The sequence below is a fragment of the Peromyscus californicus genome, unplaced genomic scaffold, assembly GCF_007827085.1.
Source record: "Peromyscus californicus insignis strain IS unplaced genomic scaffold, ASM782708v3 Scaffold_14__1_contigs__length_90479793_seg_2, whole genome shotgun sequence".
Classification (NCBI taxonomy): domain Eukaryota; kingdom Metazoa; phylum Chordata; class Mammalia; order Rodentia; family Cricetidae; genus Peromyscus; species Peromyscus californicus.
Genome location: NW_026294436.1, coordinates 67,237,068 through 67,251,402, shown reverse-complemented (window position 1 = coordinate 67,251,402; position 14,335 = coordinate 67,237,068). Strand labels below are relative to the sequence as shown.

Genomic DNA, 14,335 nt, shown 5'->3' with positions numbered 1-14,335 from the left:
AATGTTCATCTTACTATGTCATTCACTAATTATGATGCAAAATGTCCCCACCCAGAAAAACAATTAGCCATGACTGATATGTTACATGGATCCTTCAAGGGCCACAGAAAGTCCTCACTTCACAAACTCACAGGGATATAAGGTCTCTGCAGGACACAAGAACTTGCTGTATGCTTTCTGCCCGATTAAACCTCAAAACAGAGATGAGTAAACAGGCAGCTGGAGAGATTTAAAAGATGGAGACCCTACAGAAAGGCGGGCAACTGGAGAGATTTAAAAGATGGAGACCCTACAGAAAGGCGGGCCCCCTTCTACCTACATTTTTGGACTGCTTCTTCTTCTTCAGCATCAGTCACGTGTGCTCAGGATGATGCTTCCTGGCCATCAAGTAATGATCCCAAGCACTCCTTAACACAAACTACCCAAGTCTTGCACTAGCCTTGGAAAAACGGAAAGACAGGAAACAGTAGTCCTTATTTCCTGTAAGGAACTCAAGCTAGGAAGTGCTGTAAAGGCACACTCTCTCAGAAGTGATGGCTACTCAGAAACATTGCTCTCCAGGACAGTGTGACTGGTAGACTTGGTTTGGCATTTGAGGGGCTCTGAAGGATCCTGTCAAGAAACCCAATATGACACTATCCTCGCTCCATCACCATATCACTCAGCCTAGCACTTCTGACCCTCCAGGATCTGGTCTACTGAATGTTTCTAGCTTCACCTGTTTCCCACCATGTTTCATTTGCTCTAATGACCATGGACCACTGCCTTCTCTGAACACCCTTGCTTGAATGTTCTTCCACAGCCCAGCACCTTGATTCACACCTGCACCTTCTCCTTGATCTCACCTACAATTTCATTCTCCACCAACCCGAGCTTAATTGTCTTTCATAATTTTCCTGTCCAATTCCACAGTCAAGCTTCACTGCCCCTCCCCCTCCCCCCCTTCCCCACCGTGCCCAGCACCCATGCACTTTGTTCATTGAATAGTTTTCTCTCTTGCCACTCTGTCATGTAAGACTATCTAGAGACAACTTACTTTCTACACATTTACATATTCTTTCATCCAGATTTCCTCATAAGCAAAGGAGGTAGATAATACTACTGTTCTCACTTCATGGATGAGGAAATGGGATCTCAGAGAAGTTAGTAACTCGCCCACAGTCACTTAGCTAGTGAGTGACAGACAAGGGACCAGAACCTTGACCACCTGACACCCAAGCCCATGTTCTTTGCCACCCCAGTGTCTCTTAGCTGTCTGCCTGTTCTCTGTCCCTCCTTAACTAGCCAAAGCTCCTCAAGGCACCTCCCTGCACAGGACAAATGCACAGCAAATCATGACTGAATTGGAAACTCCAAAGCTACTAATCCAAGAGGTAGCAGCTGGAGAAAGAATGGAAGCTGCAAACTGAGCCTGCCGCCACCCATTACCCTCCCCACAATTCAACCCCTCCATGTGTCTCTCCGCTGGGGTCCTTACTATGTGCCCAGCATGACTTCACTCTTGACTCCATTTTTCCTCTTCAGATCAATAAACTGCTTAATTGCCTAGGGGGAGGGGCGGGACATGACACTTCAGACAGAAAAGAATATTGACCAGGCTGCACTAAGTCCATTCACACTGGGCATTATGCACATCACAGGGGCTTGGGATGGACACTGAGCCCAGATGGTGAGGCAAAGAGCTAAGAGCACTCGGGATCAGCATGGCCAGCCACTGTCTCCTTGGGCAGGCTGCTGCTCTTGCCCCACATAAACAGAAAAGCCCTAGGGGAGTTCAACCTCCCAACAGAAAGTTCTTCTTGAGAATCCAGGTCTGACCTTACAACTTTCATCTAGACAAATGTGTCTTCCATTCCTTGGAACAAGAGTCTACTACTTAGGAGCTTAAGAATAAGCAGAAACAAAACAACCATGCTCCTCCTGGGTGTATATCCAAAAGAATCACAGTCAGCTAAGACAGTGACACCTGAACACCCATGTTCATTGTGGCACTAGTCACAACAGCCATGTTATAGAATCAGTCAGGGTACCATCTGCAGATGAATGAATAAAAAAATACTGTATATTTATGCAGGGGAGGGGTGTGTGTGTGTGTGTGTGTGTGTGTGTGTGTGTGTGTGTGTGTGTGTGTGTATACAATGGAGTATCATTCACTATAAAGGAAACAAAAATGGTGTCATTTGTAGGAAAATGAACAGGAGCAAAAATCATTATTGTAAGTAAAATGAGCCCAATTCACAAAGAAATAATACATATTTTCCCTTGTATGTAGAGCTTGGGGAAGTGTAGAAGTAAAAAGGATGGCTTTCAGGATGTGGACAAGGAAATAAAACACCTTAATTTGTTGAATTACTAGATTTAAAGAAAATTGACAGTTCCCAAACTAAACAAAGAGTTATCCTCAAAAGTAGCAAATCAAACAAAGAAACAAAAAGTAAACAGAACCATTGAAAAATGGGCAAAGAGCTTGAACGGGCATTTCTCTAAAGGATACACCAGTGATCTATAAGCGCAAAGATGAAAAGATAGAGCATCCATAATCATCAGGGAAATGCAAATCAAGACCACAGAGTGACCACACCCATGCCCTTTAGGATGGCTTCCACCTCTCCTCTCCACTCTCCAACCCTGATGGAACCTTCCATGACCTTCAGTAACCCTTTGCCTCTCAGCAGTGATGCCATCACAGTTTGCCCATAGCTGACTGTACCCAACCTGGGTTTGTTCCCCCATGTGCTGGCCTGGGGGCACTATGCAGTCCTAAGTACCATGCATTCTGTGCCTCTTACATGCAGGGCAATTACCCTCTGAGATTAATTTCTAGTTTTCATAACAACACTGAAACACAATGGTTCCAGCAGTGCCATTTTAAGGGCAGAAAAAATGAAGCTCAGCGAGATTAAGCCATCTGCCCAAGGCCACACTGGCAAAGCCACTGCTGAGACCTACCTTGTCCAGCTCCAAACCTGCATATGTTCTTCCTTAGAAATAATTTTAGAAAGCAAGGTGGAGTCAGAACTATGGAATCTGAAAATAAAATAAAATCCACCACTGACACTTACTTAACTCTTGACCAGATGTGACAACCCTCCACCATCTGTGACGTTCAACTGCGCCTTACCGTGGGTCGCTTCCATAGGATGCCTTGAGTTTGGGGGGAGCTGGGTCCAAGGTCCTTGTAGCCCAAAGCTGATGGACATGCTGGGAACTCCGGATCTTTAAATAGGACCCCTGAGTTCAAGCATTGTTTTCTCAGGGTCTCAAAGTCTTGGCCTAAATACTTTACAGCATTCTGGTTAGAGCCAAGACCCTCAGCAGCTGCACGTTGCTTGGATACTCCAGCTGCCAGGGCTGCCATAGCCTGGCTGTGAGTTCTGTAGGATGGACAGGAAAGCAGGGCTTCTGTGTCCTCTCAGACATCTGCCCTATAAGACAGCATGCAGGGAGGCGGGGCGTGTAAACTTTTCACCCGAGGGAGGCCCTGCTCCAAAGGGACATGAATCATAAACAGGATCAAATATGTACCCAAGGTGCAGGTAAATTTGCCCCACCTTCTCCTGCTGTTCACAAACTATCCAGAGGCCATAGGTGGAGCATATCAGAAGTCACCAGAAGCTGGGTAGGGCAGGGGCTGAGTCCTCCCCCAGAGCCTCTGTGAGGAGTGACCCTGCTCAGACCTTGGTTTTAGTCCAGTGGAAATAACTTGGAACTGTGAGCCTCCAGAACATAAAAAGGATAACCCTGCGTTCTTTTTACTTTTAATGAGTATGGTGCTTTGCCTGCGTGTATGCCTGTGCACTCCAGGTGTGCCGTGTCCTTGGAGGCCAGAAGAGGGCGTCAGAGTCCCAGAACTGGAGTTACAGACAGCTGTTAGCTTCCATGTGGGTGCTAGGAATCAAACCCAGGTCCTTCAGAAAAGCAGCCAGTGCTCTTGACCCCTGAGCCATTTCTCCAGTCGAAACGTCTGCTCTTTATAGTCACTGCATGTGTTTTTATCTGTTACAGAAAACACAGGCAACTAATACAGTGTGACAAGAATTCTCTGGACCTCTTACTTACAGCACAGGCTCTCTAAGAGCCCGAACCCTCGCCACCATCTCTGAGGGAGTTCTGGGGGCTGTAAGACGCCTCCGTGGGTAGAGGGCTTTGCCACACAAGCAGGAGAATCTACATTCAGAGGTAGAGATGGAATGATAAGAAATCCAAGGCCATCCTGGGCTACATATTGAGTGCAAAGCCAGCCTGGGCTGCATGAGCCCCTGTCTCCAAAATGAAATAAAATAAAATATAAAATAATCATGGTTTGGTAGATCTAGGGTAAGATGCAAGAACCTACAGTCTTTAGACCTTTACCCCTCAGATGATTCTAACACAAAGGTTCACACTAGACTCTGAACCAGATGGTCTCTGAGACCTGCAACTGTTTACCTTCATACTGATGGTAAGCCGTGTGTTCAGCCCTGTGCTAGGTAATTCTGAGTGAGCAGAAAGCACATTCACCTCTCCATGCATGAAAAGAAAAGAACTTGGTTTCTAAGGAGTCATCAGAAATACAAGGTCAGATTGACCTTCAGAGGCTCAAGTCAGTTATCTGAAGGATTTGATTCCCCTTATGCCTTGGGAGTCCCCCTTTATTCCCTCAAAACCCCTTTTCCTTTGAATCAAGACTCACGCACTGTTCAGTTCATTGAGCATTCACAGTCAAATTTTCACCAATGCACAAAGTTGACCCAGTCTTTCTTTAAAACAGAACCCCAGCTCCATCCTATCCCTTGAAGTTGCCTGGAACACTGAAGATTCTAGAAGCCCAGCTTATTAGTAGGGTAGTGAGGGGAAGGGCTTGTTCTTATTTCTGACTCTGTCATCTAATTATCTGAAGATGACAATGAGTCACAGGAACAATGTGGCCATTTCAAACCCAGATCTGACCATCCCCAGCAAGCTTAGAAGGGAATGGGGCTTCTGTGTGGCTAGTGGGCGTCCAAGCACACTGGCCCTGTTGACTTTGCACTTGTCTCCATGTCTCTCCTTCCTCCATGTTCTCCCCTAGAAGGCTTGCTTTCTGTTTATGGGATGGCATGCTTGCTCCTCCTCAGGGCTCTGCACGTGCTGTTCCTGCCAACTGAAATGTTCTTCTGCTCTGCCCTCTGCTCATCCTTCAGACCTGTGCCCCAGAAAAGGTTTTTCTCCAACCCCATCCCTCAAATTCAGCCACGCCCCCTCTTACACTATCAGATGAGTATGCAAGACCCTGCCCAGCACAGACTCCTGCAATCAGTGAGTTAAAGCCCCGCTGCCCCATCAGGCTGGTCTTTATTTGTCTTTCAATCCTTGGATCCCAGGACACTCCCAGAAACTTAGTTAAATGTCCGTTACATGAAGAAACAACCACATATCAAGATGTCCAGTATCTGAATAGATCTAAGCCAGACATAACAGACCTGGCAACCCCATGCAGGGTCACCAGTTAATTAATAAAGGCCTCATGGGAATGTTTTTCTGCCTGTTTCTTCCCTGTGCTTCCCCAAAGCATTCCCCTTAGACTGACAAAAACGAGCAAGCCCTTCCTCCTCCAAGCACAGAAGCAGCGCAGCTGGTAATTTTGCTTCCCCGGGAGGGAGCTCCTTCGGGGTTAGCCATCTATCCTTCCTTCCCACTCCCCCTTCCTAAATTGCCTCACTCCCGATCCAGATACTATACCAACAAGCCCTTCCCCACCATGCAGGCAGGTCTGACCTGCTGCAAATAGAGCCCTCATTTGCCCAGTCCTGAAATGAATGGTGAGTGGAGGGAAGCCTTGCTCACAGCCCCTCTTGATCAGACAGCCAGTGTCTACCTGTTATCCAGCCAGGCACCAAGGAGGGAGCAGCTTGCACCCACAGTCTCTGTCCATCTGGACAGATGTCTTCCCAACCTCATGCCTGAGACAGCTGCAAGAGACAGAGCCAGCTCCCTGCCAGGAAGCCTCAGGATCCATTACAGAGGCAAGGAGTCTGTGCAGACACCTGCCTGGCAGCCCCTACTTAATAAGAACACCTCTTGGCAAACAGCCCAAGTGCGCATCAGCCAACTCAGCCCCTGAACCTTACCCACAGACAAGCCCTCCATGGCCACAGGGAGCCAGGCAACAGTAGTAGCCCCTCAGTGAGAAAGATGAATCACCTTGGTTGCACCCAAGGGCCCCAGTATGCTTCTCAGGCAATTAAAGTTTGCAAAGCTTGTTGTCTTGTGTAACTACAGTGCTGGAAAAGGGATGGGTGAAAGCTGGCAGATTCGTCCCCTGAGCCTCCTGTGTTCAGAATGCTAAGGAAAGCAGGGGTTGGACTTGGTGTCAAGAGCATTTTGGGGTTCTCATATGTGGCTGGCAAAAATGGAAACCAGTACAGATGTTTTGGGAAACAGTCTGGCAGTTTTTGCAAAATGCCAGATGTGGAGTTGCATGGTAACTCCCAGCAGCACTCCAAAGTTAGCAAGAGCTGAACAAAAATGGAAAGTATATGCCCGCTCACACCTTGTACATGGATGCTTGTACAACAAAGAGTTCTTCTTAACAGAAAGAAGCAGACCCCAATCAATAGGTAGATCAACAAAATGTAGTACATCCAAAGAACAGAATAGCGTTTAGTCATTAAAAGGAGTGCAGCACCTAGGTGTGGTGTCATATACCTGGGATCTCAGCACTTGGGAGGCAAAGGCAAGAGGATCATGAGCTCAAGGCTAGCCCAGATGACCCAGCAAGACCTAATGGCTGGCAGAGGGGAAGGGTAGCTCACAGTACAACACCCAGCAAAGCCCTGAATTCCATCCCCCAAGAGTGAAATACTGCCGCATGCATGAAAACTTTATGCAAATTAAACAAAGCTAATTATCAAAGACATGTCATTCTCAAAGTCACTGTAATGAAACACCTAACAATCAAGTTTCAAAGTTTTCATCCTTTATGGCAGGGAGGGCCTGACAGCAGCATGACTTACATCATGGCAGTCCCAGAGCAAGAATGGCTGCTCTCTAGAAGGCCTTCCCTTTTGTCCTTCCCATTTTTCTGGGCTCCCAGCCTACAGGATGGAGCCATCCATATTCAAGGCAGGTTTTTTCCCCTAAGTCTCTAGAAATGTCTTCACCACCCAAGAATGCTTCATTCATCTCTTAGGCACTCCTCAATCCAGTCAGGTTGACATCAAGATTAACCATCATGTCTAGTTACATGAGACTTCCAAAGCTGGTAAAGCCATAGAGACAGAAAGTGACAGCCAGGAACTGGGAAAAGGGGGGATTGGGACTGACTACTACAAGGTCCACAGCTTTTTGTAGTGATGGACTTAGCTAGAGGTGATGACTGTACAACTAAAAGTCACACCTTAAATGTATGTCGGAAACAATGATGTGGAGTATATCTCCACACAAAATCTAAATAGAGCTGGGCATTGTGACTCCTGCTTGGAATGTCAGCACTTAGGAGGCTAAAGCAACCTGAGTTACAGAGTGAATTTGGTACAAGACTAGATGACGTAATAATGAGGGTGAGAGTGTGGGGAGGAAAGGACAAAGGAGGGAGAAGGGTATGAGGGAATAAGAAAGGAAAATATTACATAATGGAAGACATGCCATGATCTGAGTACAAGGCTGGCTTCCCATCTGCCCAGGACATCAAATGGTCCATTATGCAGCAGGGTTTTGGGACTGTGCCCAGAACCTTTTCTAGTCACACCAGAGAGAGAGAGAGAGAGAGAGAGAGAGAGAGAGAGAGAGAGAGAGAGAGAGGGAGAGAGAGAGAGAGAGAAAGCTGATCAAGTGATAGTATTGGGGTGTATCCCTCACCAGGTCTGTGAGATCACTCATGACAGCTTGGAGTTATATATACTTCAGGCCCTTATCCCTGGCAAGAAGGGACCCAATCAAGCCCAGGTGGGAGACTGGCTGAGACTGCCCTCCAGTGGCCAATGCAGGTCCTGCTGAACCACTATGGCTAAGAGAGGGTGGTAAACCATTCATTGGAATAAACTAGGTCTACACAGAGCTTTTACATCAGTTGGCTGATCAGACTTATAGCATCTCCACAGCCAAACTTGCCCAAGATCACTCATATAGTGAATTTGAGACCGAATCTTCTGATTTGATATTTTGTTATCTTCTCACCACTAAGATCCACAATTTCCAAGGCATCTGGATAACAGGCAGAGATGGGATGGACTGTCCACAAGAACACTAAGAAGGCAGGGGGGGTCCAGATGGGCAGAGGAATAAAGGACAAATAAATGTAGCCTGTCCCTACCAAACTTTAGTGCCATAGCAAGATGGGGTAGCACTCAAGGACAGAATGATGGACTCTGAGGTTGGTGAGTAATAAGGAGATATTCAGGGAACAGGTAGCATTCCAGTTATGAAAGGGCTTAAGGGTAGGGATTTTGGAAAAAGGCAGTAGAGAAACAAGCCTATGAGCTGTGAGGAGCAGGATAACAATGACAGTGAAGAAAGAACCCTGCACACAGCATGGCAGTGAGGAAGACTCTGCACACAGAATGGCAGTGAGGAACCCTGCACCCAGCATGGCAGTGAGGAAGAATCCTGCACACAGCATGACAGTGAGGAATCCTGCACACAGCATGGTGGTAAGGAAGACCCTGCACACAGCATGGCATGAGGAAGACCCTGCACACAGCATGGCAGTGAGGAAGAACCCTGCATACAGCATGGCACTGAGGAAGACCCTGCACACAGCATGGTGGTGAGGAAGACCCTGCACACAGCATGGCACTGAGAAAGAATCCTGCACCCAACACTAAGAGAATATGATGCACTGCAGAGCAGTAGAGGAGCTACAAGATGAAGAGACACTGAGGGGCCCTGATGGGTATTACCTAACAAGGACATTTTCTCATAATTAGAAGACAGCTTCTGGGAATCAGGCAAGAACTGGTGGCAGCCTAAATAGGTAATGGCCGCAGGATTGAAGAAAAGGGAGACTAGTTCCTAAGCTTCCATCCCTGTGAGGCCATGGGTGACGGGAGATGGGTAAAGAGAAAGAGATGTGGCCAGGGTTCTTACATGCTACCGTACATATGAAATTTGTACATACTACTGTACAAATAAAAACAATTTATCTATCTGTCTAGCCATCTACCTATCTCTATCTCCTTTCCCTCACTCCCTTCTTTCCTTCTTTTTTTTCTTTTGGCACAGAGTTCCCAAAAGCCCTGGAATTTCCCAAGCAATTAGGGATAGTAGGAGCATCTTTGATGCCAATACCAAGTCTTTGATATAAGTTCCTAACACAGAGCTCCTAAATCCCTTGGAATTTCCTGGGTGTTAATGCATCTTTGCTTTTAATGGGGTGTCTCTGGGTGGGCTTCTGGATCAGGGGTAGTCACAAAAAGTAAAAAAATCAAAAAATAAAAAAAAACTAAATAAACAAATAAAAACCAAGGAGGCTATCAGGAGCCTGGAACTTGCATTAGGGTCCTATCCCCCAGGAAGGAAAGTACCGATTGAACTAATCTCCATCCTGGATGCATTATAAGTTCAATGGTGTGGTTGGAAAGCCTCCAGGCTGTGGACCATGTGGCATGATAGGAAGGTGGGATATCTAAGAAGGCTTGGAAGCTCCAGCCCCCTCCCCATACACTCAGCCCCGGCATGTGTTCCAAAAGGCTACTTACGAGTTGTATTCCTCTACACTAAGTGGACACCCTACCTTGAGTCAAGTCAGATAAGCTATTTAAATCAATGAGGAGATGAGTGTCTTAGGAACCTTCATTTGTGACCAAGTTGTACAGGGAGTGGTGGCACACTTAAAGTAATATGAATCCATTACTTAAGAGAATGAGGCAAATGGATTTTGAGTTTGAGCCCAGCCTGGGCTATACAGCAAGACAAGATTTTGTCACAAAAGATAATTTTCTTAAACTTGACCAAGTTGAACAGGAATGAACACAAAGGGTACCACCCAACACTAGCGATGAGACCTAAAGAGGAGGCAGCCTTGTAGGTCTGAACCTTCACCTCAGGGGGCCTGCAGAATCTAAGAAAATATAAGACACACAGCTGGTACTGGAGAATCAGTCAATGTGAGGGGAACCCCAGATCTGGGGTCAGAAGCAGGGTAGGCTGTGAACAGAGACAAGCAGGGAAAGTTCCCCATGACTCACAGTATGGTGATGACCCTGATCCCACTAGCCTAACCTCATTTCCCCCACACCGGGGCAGCTCAGAATTCACAGTCTAAGAAAATGGGGAGTTGCTGTTATTTCCTCTGGAAGGAAGCCACTCACTAGGAAAGAAGTTGTACTGAGCTGGGGGTTCTTATGGTTTTAGAAAAGGTCATAGAGACAGGAGCTAGAGTGTCTCCCAGTCCCAAGCTCTTTATAGACTCTACATGCAGTCTCAGGCTATTCACATGGATGTGGAGGTTGTTCTTGGTGGGCACTTCTCACTGTCATACTTCCCTGCCTTTAGTCCCTGATGCCGAGTGGTCATGGACATACCTGCATCATTCACCACTACTATCACCACCACTCAGTTTGGCTTTTTGAAACAGAGGCTTTACTCTTTTGTCCAGGCTGATCTGGAACTCACTATATGACTCAAACTGAGCTTAAAAGGTAGACGATCTTGCAGCCTCAGCCATCCAAGTGCTAGATGGGAGCCATCACATCTGGCTTCTACTTTTCTTTCATAATAAAGTTTCTGGAAAGCAATGTATGTATTCACTGTCTCCTCCGTACTGTCCCTCCAGGTAGATTTTCAGGGAAAACCATGGGCCAGGACCCTGTGGAGCCACTGATATCACTCACCTAATGTTGACTCTGAGTCCTCCTTGCATTTGACCTGCAAGTAGCAAATTAAACACAGGACAGTGACCTTTCCTCCTGAAAATGATGGTGGAGTGGATCCAAGGAAGGAGACCCTAGAAAGAGACCATACCTAGAGCATGGGGGAGAGGCTGGCCTCTGCCAGGAGCACGGCAGGCCACAGGTATGAAGGCAGATCCAGGGGTAAGGGCGATGTGAGCACAGAGCCTGGGAACTCTGATTGCTTTGACTTTCTCTTGGAAATAGACATTCAAGCCATTAGGGAAGAGTGGAAATGATGCAGTGGTGAGGTGGGGAGGGATGGGAGAGGGAGAGAAACTGAGACCAAGAGAAAGAACAAGAGACATAATTCTAGAAGGCAGTATCTGGGGTCATTTGAGTCAGTAATTGCCAATTTAACATGAGACCAATCCATATATGTATGATTTATCTAGTATACTAACCAATTATCCCAAACTTAATGGTCTAGAACAGCAAATATTTATTATCTCACAGTTTTTGAGGGGAATGAATTTAGGGGTGACTTTAGCCTGGAGAGTCCTCAAGGGGCTGCATCTCTGAGAAGATGTTGGGGAGGGAAGGGGCTAAAGTTAATGGATTGTAGATGTAACCAACCTTCTTATTAAATAAGAAACACAGAACAATGCAAAGAAGAAAGCCAAGAGGTCAGAGCTAAGAGCTAAAACCTTACCCTTCCTCCTGCGATGGTCCTACCTCTCCGAACCAGAGTTACCCCTGTGTTAAAGTCTTTATATAGAGTTCCTGTTCTGCCTTCTCATTGGTTGTAAACCCAACCCCATGACTGCCTCCTCACGGCCTGTCTGTATAGGCCTCCAGGTTTTCCATGATTGGTATTGATTAAAGGCATGTGTATCCAATAATGGCTGTATCCCTGAACACACAGAGACTTACCCAGCTCTGCCTACCAAGTGCTGGGATTACAAGAGTACGTCACCACTGCCCTGCTTTCCTATGGCTTGCTAATAGCTCTGACCCCCGGGCAACTTTATTTATTAACATACAAATAACATTTTAATACAAATAAAATATCACCATAATGGATGGTGTGAGTAGAGTGACAGGATCTCAAATCAAGATGGCTCACACACATGGCTGTGAGTCAGATCCTTCAATTCCTCAACGGGGCTTTCTGTGGGCTGCTTGTGCGTCCTCATGACACAGGGACTGCCTTATTCTAGGCCACGTGATCTCAAGAGAAGGCAGAGCATGAAGTGACACACAATTACTTACGATGTATTCTACTATTAAAGCAAATGGCTGTGTCAAGCCTGCTGCAGTCAGGGAGGTCTTAGCCTCTCCCTTTAAAGAGAGGGCCTAAGGGCGCATCTTTAAACTACTGCAGCTTGATTGTGTACTACAGGCCAGCCACGTCCTACTATGCAGGGCAAAAAGCTGGATTAAACAGAGTTACGGGAATAGGAAGTCAGGGCCCAGAGACTTCATGGTACTTGGCCTCCAGGACTTAGAAGGTGGATTATTCAAATGACTAATCACAGCTCCAGGGGCCTAGCAGGACTTGTGGGTCCTGATGCCACTGCTCCCCCATCAGCTAGCCTTGGCCTGGGCCAACCATCTCGTCCAGTCCTCTTCTCAGCTAGCCCCCTGAGACACTCACTGCCTTTGCCCCAGGACAACTTGGACTTCCCACTGGTCCATCACAGTCTGTCCAGTGCCAACTCTCTCTTTCTACTAAGCGACAAGGGATTCCTTCTTTTCTCAACCCAAATTCCCAAGAGGGGAGATCCTAATTGTCCCAGATCTTTCTTTGAACCATGCCACATGGGTCCTAAAGGTCATTTACTAAGCCAAGAATTGGTTGTTGTGATGTAGGACAGTAGCTTTCCAGCTACAGCCTTGAGAGCCCTGCCCATTTCCACACTCAGGGATCAGTGTATGAGCACTCCCAGCAGCCAGCCTTGCCTTCCTCTATGAAAGGTGGCACCACAGGCAGTCAGGGCCACTTTGCCAACCATCATAGAAGCCATTAGAAGCTCTGCCACTAGCAACATATGAACCCCCCCAGAGGGGGTTCTGGGTGATATGTTGGAAACATAAGTGTGGTGTGTTCCCTTTAACTGCCAGCTTTATTTGAAGATTTGTGTTTTTTGTTGTTGTTTTGGTTTGATTTGATTGTAAGAGGAATTAAAGTGGCCAGCCATAGTGGTGCATGGCCACTTTAAACTCAGCACTCAGAAGGCAGAGGCAGGAGGATCCCTGTGAGTTTAAGACTAGCCTAGTCTACACATAGCAAGTTCCAGGCCAGCCAATGATATATAGTGAGACCAGCTCAAAAAGCAAAGCTGGGATTTTCCTTGTACCACGGCCTGTTGGTGCATCAGTCCTGTGCAATGCCTTCCACCATCAGCCATGTTCTGCAGATGAGGAAATGGGGCTTCCTCACATTGGCCATCCATAGCAGAATCAAACTCTGAACTCGTTAGCCTCAGCTAATACCAAGATATGAAGATACTGTGTTGGCTTTGCTTAAAGCAGTGGTTCTCAACCTTCCTAATGCTGCAACCCTTTAATACAGTTCCTCATGTTCTGGGGACCCCAAACCATAAAATCATTTCATTGCTACTTCATAACTGTAATTTTGCTACTGCTATGAATTGTAATGTAAATAAGTGATAGGCAGACCCCAGAGAGATTGCAGCCCACATGTTGAGAACCACTGGCTTAAAGGGTCAGGCATTACTTTACAGCATGTTGGATGTTCCCAAAGACTTGGACTAATTTAGGCTGCTGTCTTGTCACAGACAAGATTCCCCATGGGAACTACAGAGTTCCCACTGGCAATCCCTGGGAGATCCCCTCTTCCCAGGAATCCTGTAGCAAGGACCTAGGGGTATTCTATAGAGATCCCAGGAATACAGCACGCTAGATCAGTGGCGATTCTGGCTAGCTCAAATCAGTGGTAATAAATGTTGGAAGGTACGGAAACCAAGCTGCTCCCCCTGCAGCAGCTGGCGGTCTCTGCTGCCCCCTAGGACCCAGTTCATTCCCAACAAGCCTGTGGGCTTGCTTAAAACTGCCTGGTTTAGCATTAGCTCTGTAGCAACCTCTCTTCTTGTCTCACTGGGTAGTTGCTACTGGTGCTTTGGGAAACACCTACAAAGCATATTTTAAGCACATTTTAAGTGACTGGAGAATGCTGAAAATTGATAAAGGGAAAGAACTATGCATTTTCCCTGGCTTTCATGCATGGGCTGTATTCCAGGGTAATCAAATAATTGATAAAGGGTGGAGAGATGGCATCAGTGGTTAAGAGGACTGCTCTTGCAGAGCACCTGAGTTCAATGCTCAGCACCCACACGGCAGCTCACAACTGTCTGTAACTCCAGTTCCAGGGGATCCAGCACCCTCTCTGGCTTCCGTGAACACCAGCACACACATGGTACACTGACATGCATGTAAGCAAAACACCAGATATGCATAATCTTTTTTAAATTGCCGGGTGTGGCAATGCATACCTTTAATCCCAGAACTCAGGAGGCAGAGACAGG

The 14,335-nt window shown here is 46.8% G+C and overlaps 1 protein-coding gene across 2 annotated transcripts in view; it reads right to left on the bottom strand.

Moving 5' to 3' along the window:
* Positions 1 to 3,358, bottom strand: part of LOC128110092 (calpain-8) — a 76,097-nt gene extending 72,739 nt beyond the window's left edge. For both annotated transcript variants that reach the window (XM_052737864.1, XM_052737865.1), the window contains exon 1: positions 3,122 to 3,358. In XM_052737864.1, the coding sequence (XP_052593824.1) occupies positions 3,122 to 3,358 (237 nt within the window). The remainder of the gene's footprint in view (positions 1 to 3,121) is intronic.
* Positions 3,359 to 14,335: the final 10,977 nt, after the last annotated feature.